General features: G+C 41.0%; 1 protein-coding gene across 1 annotated transcript; it reads right to left on the bottom strand.

The window, feature by feature from the left end:
* Nucleotides 1-6,520: 6,520 nt before the first annotated feature.
* On the bottom strand, nucleotides 6,521-12,628 carry LOC123836443 (RNA transcription, translation and transport factor protein-like). The gene is given in 3 exon segments (XM_054505428.1): nucleotides 6,521-7,373; nucleotides 7,376-7,484; nucleotides 12,545-12,628. Coding segments are annotated over 3 exon segments (873 nt in total). The 3' UTR covers nucleotides 6,521-6,693.
* Nucleotides 12,629-13,654: the final 1,026 nt, after the last annotated feature.

Here is a 13,654-nt window from a genome sequence, read left to right as displayed (position 1 = left end):
TAAACTATGGTCTTTGGGTGATAATGATATGTCAATGTAGGTTCATCAATTGTAACAAATGTACCACTCTGGTGGGGGATGCTGATATTGGGGGAAGCTGTGCCTGGGAGGGGACATATATGGGAAATCTCTGTACCTTTTGCTCAATTTTACTGTGAACCTAAAACAACAATAACAACTGCTCCAAAAAAAAAGTCCTTAAAAAATAAGCATGGTCACATCACCAATCGAAGATGACACATATGTCATGATGAACTATGTGCAAACCTTAATGCAATCCAGTAGGGAGTCCAAATTTGCAAACCCTGTGTTGTAGGACATAGTCTTTCCTGGGCCTGTTTGTCAATGCTGGGTAAGAGAGTCAAGGACAGAAAGCATTAATAAAAAAGAAAATCCTTTTGTAACAGGAGAGCCTGACTCTAAAAATAGCCACCTATATAACTAATTTATGGTATGTGTAGAGTAAAAGAAACTCGGGTCCCTGAAGATAGTGTAAGGACTTACCCATTCCCTGGAGGCTCTACCTTCCCCAGTCTCTGTAGATGATCATCCTGTGTTGATCTGCTTCTAGCATTAAAGCAGCCTTCCATAAGAAAAGTATTGTTTCAGGTAAAAAAAAATTATTTCAATATGTGCAATGTCAAGTGCTTTCATTTGCTCTCACTGAAATCTTTAAACAGTATTCGGGGTCACTTATAAATCCCAAAAAGACAACATAGGAATAACCATAAGCCAGAACAAAGCAACCCATTTATGTTGAGATCAGTTATTTCATGCAGACATTTGCATTTCAGTAATCTGTGCTTTACATCGTATTGTGGTAAGACCATGTTCTGATTCTCCAACAATCAGCTGTGCGTTCTACCTGATGGAAATGTTTCCCCTTATTTCTAGTTGGGCAGTATAGAAGAAACTCTCTGTAGCTTTAAGAGTTTAACCTTGGACTTCAAAAATTTTTTTCAACAAATTAAGGCAAAAATTAGTGACTATAATTTAGTAGAGTTTTACAATTGCTAATCCTGTCCATTAGAACCTCTTAAGTGATGTGACCACATACTTTTGTATCTTGTTTGCAATTTTCAGCTTGACTTTGTGTACCTTTTCTACACTACTATATGTATATTTTGGTTGTTTTTCAATTCAGTAATCTATCTTTTTACTTCTTTTTTTTTTTTTTTAAGATTTTATTTATTTGTCAGAGAGAAAGAGAGAGAGCATGCATGAGCAAGAGGAGGGGAAGTGGGAGAAGCACGCTCCCCGCTGAGAAGGGAGCCCGATGCGGGACTCCATCCCCAGACCCTGGGATCATGACCTGAGCCAAAGGCAGAGGCTTCACCGACTGAGCCACCCCGGTGTCCCTATCTTTTTGCTTCTAAAAGGAGCCCCCTGCTCTTAACCTCAGAGGTCCAATTCCATGCTTGCTTAGATAACTGCAAAAAAATAATTTAAGAACAGCTAAATGTGCAACGACTTGTGGGAGTTTGGGGGGGTTATGTTTTTGCTTTTTTAGAGAGAGTGAGAGAGAGAAGACAGTCAAATTTAGCTAGAAGTGAGGGGTTCACCCAAGCCCTGTTGGGAGCAGAGAACATCCTCAGACACTGTTGCCCTGAGGAATTTATAATGTAAGGAAGAGATGGTCCTATCAAAAGTACTTTCAATGTGGCAAACGATATGCAAGCATTGCTAAAGGTGATGAAGCACAGAGAAGGGCACTTAGCCCAGGCTGGGGAATTCAGGAAAGACCGCTAGAGACTTTGTTACTTTCATTTCACAGGTATAATAAACACGGCTGCTAATGCACCCTGCCCAAGATCACAGAGCTCAGGAGGAATAGAGAGACCTGACTCAATCCCAAGTCTCTCCAGCCCAATGCCATGCTCTTCCCACTCCTCTGGCTTCCTCCCTGCAGCACAGCACTTGGCTCATTTCTCCTACTTAGCACTGACTCTGTCCTAACATGTATTATATGCAACACTTCCTCTAATTCTAGGACAGTATATGTAATCTTGCTTAAATACTGTTTCATCATGATGACATATGTCAAAAATTATTTAGAAAATTATCATCATTTTTGTCACATTATCTATGTGACTCTAAAAAGATTGTCAGCTCCTTCTCAAAGACCACTGAGCAATAATGCTTAAGAAATGGTTAGCAGTTTTCGTATTTATAAACTGGGTATTATAACAGTATGAACCCTTAGGGTAACCGTAATGATTAATTTAATTAAGATGCATAAAACATTTTTTTTTTAAGATTTTATTTATTTATTTGACAGAGAGAGACAGCGAGAGAGAGAACACAGGCAGGGGGGAGTGGGAGAGGGAGAAGCAGGCTTCCCGCGGAGCAGGGAGCCCGATGTGGGGCTCGATCCCAGGACCCTGGGATCATGACCTGAGCCGAAGGCGGACGCTTAACAACTGAGCCACCCAGGCGCCCCTGCATAAAACATTTAGAACAGTTCTGGTATAAGTCTGAGCTTAGTAAATGCTATGCTTGCTGAAAGAAGGGATGATCGATGAAGAGGTTGGGGGGATAGATGAAGAAATAGGGACATGTCTTTGTTCTCAACGAGCTCCCTCAGCCCTTACCACCTTCTACTTGTTTCTAAGCCAATCTCAGTTATGGGTGCAATCAACTCCTTTTTTTTTAGGTCACATGAAAATGTCATTCTCTATTTGCTAAGCAGATATCAGGACAGTGATGTCTAGGGATGTTCCTTGCCCTTACCAGGGCTGGGGTTGACCTGTCACTCATAGGCAAACCTAAAACAATTAAGCAAGAATGGCTCACCTGGCTGGCTCAATTGGTAGAGCATGTCACTCTTGATCTCAGGGGTGAGTTCAAGCCCCATGGTGGGTGTGGAGCTTACTAAAAAAAAAAAAAACCAAGCAAGAAAACATAGTGCAAGTCCAAACTCAAATAAGAAAAAGACCAGGGCACATTAGGAGGGCTACTGGAAAACATAAGACTTTTGGAATGATTTGTAATACTAAAGAAAGGTTTTTATGGCTGATTGGTTAATTCTCAAACTGGATATAGCATACATGTGTCAGTGGAATAAATTTACTTGAGGAGAAGCAGATTGCAGGCCCAGATTTTCTCTCCATTTATTCAACAAATGTTTATTGACCATCTATTATGTGTCAGACACCAGATACCATGGTTAAAAAAAATATATATCAGACAAGATTTTTGTTCTCATGAAATGTACATTCTAGTAGAGGAGACACTGCTGAAATAGTAGCCAAATGAATAAGATAATTATATGTTGCAATAAGCTTTAAGAAGGAAACAAAGAAGGGGCTATAACAGGGAACATTTTTAGACATGAGAGAGAGGACCCCTCTGGGAATGCAGCGTATGAGATGACACCTAAGCGAGGAGGTGAGCCAGCTGAGCTTGAGTCCTCTCCTCTGCTCATCTTATGAACTCCTGTGGCCATTTGTGCCATTCAAAATGTTGTGTGAGCAAAATATTCATGTACTATTGCTTCATTTTATGATTAACCAGGACAAAATGTATTTCTTCCAGTTTCAGGGAGTCCTGTCCTCTAATTCCAATTAAGCATTCTGACCCTGAAGGCTCCCAGGTTCCATTCTGTAGCTGCATGCTCTTTTATGTTCTTCCACAGTCCTGTCACACAGTGAACATGAGCACATCTAAAGAGGGTTTCTGCAGACAACTTTTGCTTCAGGTTAGGAATCTAATAATAGATTCCTTCTGCTGGCTGGCTCTCATTTGCTTCATTTGATTGCTGAAGTTTAGTGTCAGAATAAAATATTTTCAACCATAGGAACACTTTGAGGGAAGCTAACTTAATTTGGAGGCACCTGAGTGGCTCAGTCAGTTAAGCATCTGCCTTCAGCTCAGGTCATGATCCCAGGGTCCTGGGATCGAGTCCCGTTGGGTTCCCTGCTCAGCGGGGAGCCTGCTTCTCCCTCTCCTTCTGCTGCTCCCCCTGCTTGTGCTCTCTCTCTGTCAAATAAATAAATACAATCTTAAAAAAGAAAAAGAAAAAGAAAATGTTTACATTAAACATTGATGAGTTTGGGGCGCCTGGGTATCTCATTCAGTTAAGCATCTGCCTTCGGCTCAGGTCACGATCCCAGCGTCCTGGAATCGAGCCCCGCATCGGGCTCCCTGCTCAGTGAGGAGCCTGCTTCTCCCTCTCTCTCTGCCTGCCTCTCTGCCTACTTGTGCTCTCTATAAAATAAATAAAATCTTTTAAAAAAAAGAATTTTACTTTATCTGGGGCATCTGGGTGGCTCAGTCGTTAAGCGTCTGCCTTCGGCTCAGGTCATGATCCCAGGGTCCTGGGATCGAGTCCCTCATCGGACTCCCTGCTCAGCAGGAAGCCTGCTTCTCCCTCTCCCACTCCCCCTGCTTGTGTTCCCTCTCTCGCTGTGTCTCTCTGTCAAATAAATAAATAAAACCTTAAAAAAAAAAAGAATTTTACTTTATCTAATGGCTTTTTAGTACTATCTCTTTGCATTATGTTTTTCGTGTTTGCTCTAGGGGTTACAATAGACATAGTTAACTTTTCACAATCCACACAGAGTTACTATCAGTATACAGTGTAGAAGCTTTGCAACACCATAGGCCCATTCACCCCCAAACCTGTCTTTTAAGCTATAATTGCTACATGCGCTCAGTCTACATATGTTATGAACCCTGTAAGACAACATTAACATTTTTGCTTTAAGTAGTTCTATGTATTTTAAAGAAATTAGGAGGAAAGGCAGTCTTTTATATTAACCTATATTAACCATTTTATATTAAATGATATTTATCATTTCCATTTTATTTCTTTCTGAAGATTCGAGTTTCCATTTGGTATTATTTCTCTTCAGCCTGAAGAATATCCCATAGCATTTCTCATAGTGCAAATCTGCTGGCAACAAATTCTCTTAGTTTTTATATATATTAGGAGATATATATATACACACACACATATATATATATATACCCAAAAACTTATCTATATTGTTTTCATTCTTTTTTGTTTGTTGTTTTTTTCTCTATTTTTCTTTTTTTTAAAGATTTTATTTATTTGACAGAGAGAGACACAGCAAGAGAGGGAACACAAGCAGGGAGAGTGGGAGGGGGAGAAGCAGGCTTCCCAGCTGAGCAGGGAGCCCGATGTGGGGCTCGATCCCAGGACCCTGGGATCATGTCCTGAGCCGAAGGCAGACGCTTAATGAGTGAGCCACCCAGGCGCCCCTTTCTCTATTTTTCTAATTTGTCATTTGATTAATTGCATATAAAGTATACAATTTGATAAGTTTTCACATATGTATACACCCATGAAACCATCATCACAATCAAGAAAACAAATATATTCATCATCCCCAAAAGTTTCCTTGCACCTCTTTGTAATACCTCTTCTCTATCCTCCTTTGTCCCCCTCCCCATCCCCTAGCAACCATTAATATGCTTTCTGTTACTACGGATTAATTTGCATGTTCTAAAATTTTATGTCAATGAAGAATGATTCAGCATGTATTCTTTTTCGTATTACTTCTTCAATCAGCATAATCATTTTGAATGTCACTCATGGTGTTACATGTATCAATAGTTCATTCTTCTTTACTGCTGAGTAGTTTTCTATTGCATGGATATACCATGTTTGTTTATCAAAATTGTTGATGGACATTAGGCTTGTTTTCAGTTTTTGGTGATTACAAATAAAACTGCTATGAGTATTTGGCCCCACGTCTGTGTATGGACATGTGCTTTCATTTCTCTTGAGTAAATACCTAATAGTGGAAAGGATGGTCATATGAAAAATGCATGTTTAACTTTTTAAGCATTAAAAATAGTTGCCAAATTGTTTTTCTAAGAGAACATACCATTTCACAGGCTCACCAGCTGTGTGAGAGTCCCAAATGCCTGCCAAAAGTTGGTATTTTCAGTCTTTTAAATTTTAGCCATTTTGGTGGGTATGTAGGGAATTTCATTATGATTTTATCACCTTCATTCATAAAGGATATTTTCACTAGATATAGAATTCTGGGTTGACAGGTTTGATTATTTTTTTCTTTCAGAACTTTAAGATGATGTTCCTCTACCTCCTCGCCTCCATCCTTCTGATGAGGTGTCCACAATCATTTCAGTTGTTGCTCCCTTATATGTGTTCCCCTATCTTTCTCTGAGCACTTTCAGTTTGTTCGTTTGTTTGCTTTTTTTAAACAAGATTTATTTATTTATTTATTTATTTATTTATTTATTTATTTATTTATTTATTTATTTATGGGGGGGTTGGGGGAAGGGGCAGATGGAGAGACAGAATCTCTAGCAGACAACCCGCTGAGTGCAGAGCTCAACATGGGTCTCAATCTCACGACCCTGAGATCATGACCTGAGCCAGAATTAAGAGTCGGACGCTTAACCAACTGAGCCACCCAGGCACCCCTAAAAAAATGTTTTTAAAGCAACAACACCAACAACAAAAAGCAGATGGTACTAAAAAAACAGAGATAACATAGCAATAATTTAAAAGATACTATACTAATTTTTTTCCACTTTCCTGAACTTTATTAAAGAAAAAGCAATGATGGTAAATCTCAAGAACATGGTCAATTTTCTAGGATTCTTCCCTTGAAAATGTGACATTTGATTTCCAAACACATGCCAGAGTGTACATGGTTCCCAATTGTACTAAGTAGGTAAGAATCTGAAATCCTAAAATGTTCATCTTCCAACTCTCCCCAGTCTGTGGTCTGTCTTTGGATCAGCAATAATTGCCTGAACAGCTACTATGGCTTCATTAATTTTTGTCTGTAGCTCTCTGAGCTCTTCTATATGCAGCAATCTCAGAATTTGAGCAGCTTCATTAAGAACTGCATCTCCTGTGTCAAAACCAAGAATATGTTTGTCTAAAGCAACAGGCAAGCCCTCTTTCGTTTGATTTGTTTTAGCACCTGCATCCTGGGTCAGGCGCTCCTGGACCAAAATGCGAATTGCCTTAAGCATTACCAGGTAATCATCATGACGCTGAATCTGAAGAAGGGTAGCCAAAGCCATTACACCAGCCTTAAAATCAGGATTATTTACATCCAAGTTGATCAATGGCTCTGCATTTTTAGCTGCACTGTCAGCATTTTTTGTATTATCAGGTACCAAGTCCTTGTATTTATCAGCATTATCTCCATATTCAAGTCTAACAGCTAAACCAAGAAGCCAGTCAATTGCTTCTTGTTGCTCTTGAACCTTGAAAGGACAGTTAACATCTTTGAGATACTTTTCAAAGAACTTGGGCCAGTCACTGCTGTGGATGTTTCTTAAATTACCTCTGTCTTCAATCTTGTAGTGTCTGATTTTCTGGTCTTCAAGCCAAACAATACAGTTTCTAAATTCTGTTTCATCTTTGCGTTGAAGCCAGCCGGGTTGTGGTAGTCGAGGGCTGTCAGCTTGCGTCGGAATATGGTCCCCGTGTCTCGCTCTGGTCCCCCGGGCTTCGGCCAGGAGAGGACAGGCCTATACTAATTTTTTTTAAAGGATGCAGGACATTTAATCTTAGAAAACTACAAAGATGGGGCGCCTGGGTGGCTCAGTCGTTAAGCGTCTGCCTTCGGCTCAGGTCATGGTCCCAGGGTCCTGGGATCGCGCCCCCCATCGGGCTCCCTGCTCCGCGGGGAGCCTGCTTCTCCCTCTCCCACTCCCCCTGCTTGTGTTCCCTCTCTCGCTGTGTCTCTCTCTGTCAAATAAATAAATAAATAATCTTAAAAAAAAAAAAGTACAAAGATATGACAGGGCTTTAGAATTAGGGGTGATGATTTATGCTGCCTTTAATTTTAAGAAATCCTAGTTAAAGAAAAACTGTTTAACATTTCTAACTTCACAGTTATTCAAAACATGGCATCTTTAAGATTCCAGAAAAGGGCCTATGAGAAAAATTAATAAGCAAACCTAAAATGCAGGGACGTTAAACACAGAGCTGAAAACAAGGTAATTGTGGCATTTTCTTGGAAAAGAAACTTCAGTCTATGACAAGATTCCAGTTAACGAGGACTCTCAAATAAGAAAAAATAAAATAACATCACGTTCTGCATGGAGCACTGGGTGTTATACACAAACAATGAATCATGGAACACTACATCAAAAACTAATGATGTAATGTATGGTGATTAACATAATAAAAAAATTAAAAAAAAAGAAAAGAAAAAATAAAATAACAAGCAACAATTCAGATTTATTGAATGCTTACCAAGTGCTGAGGCACTGGGTTAAGTACTTTACATTGATTGACTTATTTAATCTTCACCACAATCCTCTGGGGCAGATATTATTTATTATTGTCCACACTTTATAGATAGGAAATCTGAAGCTTAAAGAGGTTAGATCACTTGCCAAATATCCCTATGCTAGCAGTGGGAGAGCCAACAGGGATTTGAGTGAAAGCTTTCTGACTTCAGAACTGCCTCCCTCCGAAAGTGCTATACATTATAGACAATGGGTAAAAACAAAAAAAACAAACAACTCCCTGACAATTACTGTTCTAACTTGGTGAAAAAAAAACATTTTCTTATCTAATTTTCATAGCAGTGGTAGGTATTATCATCTTCCTCTTTTAAATCTTTTTTAAAGATTTTATTTATTTATTTGAGAGAGAGAATGAGAGAATGATAGAGAGAGAGAGGGAGCATGAGAGGGGGGAGGGTCAGAGGGAGAAGGAGACTCCCTGCTGAGCAGGGAGCTTGATGTGGGACTTGATCCTGGGACTCCAGGATCATGACCTAAACCGAAGGTGGTCACTTAGCCAACTGAGCCACCCAGGTGCCCTATCATCTTCTTTTTTATAAATGAGAGAGCTGAAGCTTAAAGAAACCAAATACCTTGCCCAGAGCCACACATTCAGTAAGGGATAGATGCCAGACTGGGACCCACATCTGTCTCTGAAGCCCCAATATTCTACACAGGTTCCTCAGGGGCCTCAGTGAATACCAAACAGTTTTATCTCCATCTCTGCTCCTATCTGCGGAGGAGCAAACCCTTCCTCCCACCTTCTCTTCTAAGGCAGTCACCCAAAACACACCCTCCCCACCCCATGGCTTCCTTCACCGGCTGATTACCACAGCTCCTAACCAACCAAGGTGAAGCTTTCCCTGCCGCTGTCCTCTTCCCCTCCCCCAGTCTGAGTCCCTTGTGGGTGCTCACTCGTGGAAAGCACCTTAGGTTTCCTGGTTCCAGCATTCACGCTCCCCTGGAGTCAACACTGTTAGTGTCCCCTCTCTCTTCCTGCCCAGGGCTCTGCCGCACACACTATCCAACAGTGATTGTTTTCTTATCTCCTCAGTGTCTAGCTAAGTGCCTGGCACACAGTTCATGCTCCGTGAATGCGCGATGGATGGATGAATAAAAACTGACCTCTGAAGTCCTCTACAATTACCAACATATAATGAATGCCATAATTCAAAAGTCCCTGCCACTTACAGAACACACACAGTGTGTGTCATATGTATTGGTGAATCTATATAGTTCTTTTTTTTTTTTTGATTTTATTTATTTATTTGACAGAGAGAGAGACAGTGAGAAAGAGAGCACAAGCAGGGGGAGTGGGAGAGGGAGAAGCAGGCCTCCGCACGGAGCAGGGAGCCCAATGCAGGGCTCGATCCCAGGACTCTGGGATCATGACCTGAGCCGAAGGCAGACGCTTAACGACTGAGCCACCCAGGTGCCCCAAGAGTTAATGATTATTTACTAATTATAATGAGCATTTACATTTGTAAAAATAGTCTGCATCTTCAGATACATTATCTCATTTAATCCTTATGATCAGTTCTTTTTTTAAATATTTATTTGAGAGAGAGAGAGAGAGAGAGAGAGCACAAGCAGGAGTGGGGGAGGGGCAGAGGGAGCAGGAGAAGCAGACTCCCTACTGAGCAGGAAGCCCAGGACCCTGGGATCATGACCTGAGCCAAAGGTAACCGCTTAACCGCTGAGCCATCCAGGTGCCCCTCTTATGAACAGTTCTGTGAAATAGGTATTAGATATTGTATGATAGCATAATGAGCTCGAAGGTGATATATTCAAGGACATACAACTACTAAATAAAATTGCTAGGAATAGACTCCAGTTCTTTAGTCCAGTGTTCTTTTCACTATGTTACCTATGAAGACATAGACATACTGAAAGTAAATATTGCCTATAAAATGCAGATTCACAAAAAATAGTGAGGGAAGATTATCCTTTCTTTCTTTCTTTTTTAAAGATTTTATTTATTTATTTGACAGAGAGAGAGACAGCTAGAGAGGGAACACAAGCAGGGGGAGCAGGAGAGGGAGAAGCAGGCCTCTTGCCAAGCAGGGAGCCCGATGCGGGGCTTGATCCCAGGACCCTGGAATCACGACCTGAGCCGAAGGCAGGCGCCCAACAACTGAGCCACCCAGGCGCCCCTATCCTTTCTTTCATACTGAGAGAGCATTTATTCTGGTGGGCACTGGTCTTAGAATCATGAGAGCAGTCGTATAAATATCTTTAGTTAATTTTCCTGGCATAGTCTTCAGACTTTCTTTAAACTGATTATATAAAAAAAAAAAGAGTAACATTTCACTGTATAACATCTGTACAATGTTTCACCATGTACATGTATCAGCTATTGCAAAATTTTTACAAATAAAAAGATTCTAGTAAGTTTATATTCTTTACTGAGTCAAGTGAGTGTCATAACGCATACCAACTGAGGGCAGGTGTTCTCCAAAAAGCTTTTAGAAACACCATCTTTACTAGATAATTGAATGCCCCCATATATTTTCATGTCTTTGCATATTAGAATTGTGAGGTGCATATTAAATGTAAATAACGAACAGACTCATGTTACAAATGCACTGAGAAACCAAGAACTGCTGGCTACCACAAATCTGTAAGCAGCAGATCAAGGACTGAATCCCTGATTTTCTGACTCCAAAGCCACTGCTATTTTCCTTTTCTAGGCTGCCTAGACCTACCTGCTTGTGAAAGTTACAACTAGCTCTCTGGTCAGATTACTGGATTTCCAAGGTTGCTTTGCTGGGCCCTAAAGTACTCATAAGATCTGCAAGATGTATTAAGTGAAAGAAGCAATGTGATATATTTTATTTTATCATTTTGTGCCAAAAAGTGAAACTTTTTTTCAAGATTTTTAAAATTTTGTTTTAATTCCAGTGTAGTTTACATAGTACAATATAGTGATCTAACCGTTCCATACATCACCTGGTGCTCATCAAGATAAGTATACTTTTAATCCCCTTTCTCTATTTCTCCCACCCCCCCACCCACCTCGCCTCTGGTGACCATCTGTTCTCTATAGTTAAGAGTCTGCTTTTAGGGGCGCCTGGGTGGCTCAGTCGTTAAGCGTCTGCCTTCGGCTCCGGTCATGATCCCGGGGTCCTGGGATCGAGCCCCGCATCGGGCTCCCTGCTCCGCAGGAAGCCTGCTTCTCCCTCTCCTGCTCCCCCTGCTTGTGTTCCCTCTCTCACTGTGTCTTTCTCTGCCAAAGAAATAAATAAAATCTTTAAAAAAAAAAAGAGTCTGCTTTTGGGTTTGTCTTTTTCTTCCTTTGTTCCCTTGTTTTGTTTTGTTTTGTTTTAGTTTAATATTTTTTATTATGTTATGTTAATCACCAGACATTACATCATTAGTTTTTGATGTAGTGTTTAAAAAGAATATATGTTTGCATTTGCTTATTATGCATACATTATCCGTTGCCTACAGGTTCCCCATCTGTAAAATGTTGGTGATGGGATTTCATTAAATATTGCAAATATTAGAACAGTGCCTGGCACATGGAAATACCATTTTACTTGGATTCTCAATCCAAATAATTTCTTGGCTTAATCATATTCTAAAATACCCCTTTAAAGATTATTTTTTACTGGCACTGGCAAGATGAAAACGCGGCAAGCCACAGCAAAACGTAATTACTTAAAGCTGCTTTAAATTAGGCCCAATAGCAGAGTGATTAGCCAATACTGAAAGATGTTTGGTGAACCACAATTATAGATATCAAAGAACGATTGCAGTTCACCCTTTTACTAAGTTAATAACTAAAATCCTTTTTTCCCCCCTTAAAAGGGGTCATGCAGATGTTTACTACAATGTATTTTAACAGTTTACTACTCTAAATGGTATGAACAACTTTAAGGAAAATCTTAAACAAAATATGACCTTAGATTACAACCCCAAAATACATTTACAAGTCTCAACGTTACTGTTACCATTTTAAGTTAGTAAAAGGCACACCGTATCTGCTGTAAAGACGTGGGGAGACAAACTGCATTAGGATTTTGTTCAAAACACAGGGGCTAGGGAACAGGGCTTTTTAAAAACAGAGTATTTGCCTCAGTGGCCTCTAAAAAGAGGCCATGCCAAGGTGAGAAAACCGACCCCCACCCTGAGCCACGTGGGGTTTTCTGTCTCCTCCTGCGCGCTTTCTTCCGCAGTCAGAGGACCCAAGAAAGTGACCTCAAGGTGGGGGCGTGCCCGGGGGCGGGCCGGGGTGGCCTCGGTGCTGCGGAGACCCGAACCCGGGGGTCCCGGCCTGCCTATAGGTGTCCCAGCGCACCACTAGCGCGGGTCGCTCGGACCCAGGAGCGGGCGCCGGGGAGAGGCGGCCGAGCGTCCTCCTCGCCGCCTGGGACCGCGGCATACTGGCGGCGCCGCCCCGGTCCCCCTTGCTCTGAATCTGGGTGCGCCCGGAGCCGCGCGCGACTTCCCCGGGACTCGCGGTCTCGTTGCGCTCTGACCCCGACCAAGACCAGAGGGGGACCTCTGCCCGCTGAGAAAAGGCATGTGGCTAGTATCTAAATCTAATTCACAATATGGCTCGAGATACCCCCACCCCTCAAAAGTCTGGACCATTATCGAAACATGAATAAGAGCAACTAGTCGGTGGTGCCCAGGAGGTTACTTAGATATAAATCAGGGATATGTATAGTTTTGCTTTTCCTTAGGTTCTATTTTTAAAAAGGATTCTCTGTAAGGTATTATACTTTATATGCTCATCTGCAATCACAGGACCTTGGAGAAAACTTGCTTACAATCTGGGACGGCTTTGGAGTCCTACTTTAATTTTCCTTTCTCTTCTGGGCATAATAATGCAAGTCCGGCTGTCTTTATTTGCTCCTGGAACATTCTTGGACCATTTTGTTACTTTATTTGGAATACTGGGTTATTTTTTTTCACCATCCAAAAGAGCTGTAAGGAGGAAGTACTAGAAAAATTAAAAGGTGAGATTTGAATCAGAAGTTGTAGTTTTTATAAGTTCCTGCGGAAGTGTTTGTGTGCATCTATTAAAGAATTCCAGTGTCCAGCATAGTGTTGAATATACACACATATCTATAAAAATTACTGTTAGGGGCGCATTCAGCTCAGGTCGTGATCCCAGAGTTCTGGGATCCAGTCCCACATCAGGCTCCCAGCTCAGGGGCGAGTGTGCTTCTCCTTCCTTCTCCCTCTGCCCCTCTACCTGCTCCTTCTCTCTTTCTCTTGCTCACTCTCAAATAAATAAATAAAATCTTTTTAAAAAATTACTGTTAGAATATAGTAGGTCCCTATTTTCAAACAATAATTCAACTGAAAGTACACATATCTCCAATTATTATAATTTTAGGATTGTATAAAAGTACTTAAGTTTGCAACATCACATTTTAATGAATTGTGCAGATTTCACAGA

Source organism: Mirounga angustirostris, unplaced genomic scaffold (genome assembly GCF_029215605.1).
Source record: "Mirounga angustirostris isolate CCGP_5_RB_7025 unplaced genomic scaffold, mMirAng1.0.hap1 SCAF_8, whole genome shotgun sequence".
In the NCBI taxonomy this organism is placed as follows: Eukaryota; Metazoa; Chordata; class Mammalia; order Carnivora; family Phocidae; genus Mirounga; species Mirounga angustirostris.
This window is presented reverse-complemented; position numbering and strand designations above follow the sequence as displayed.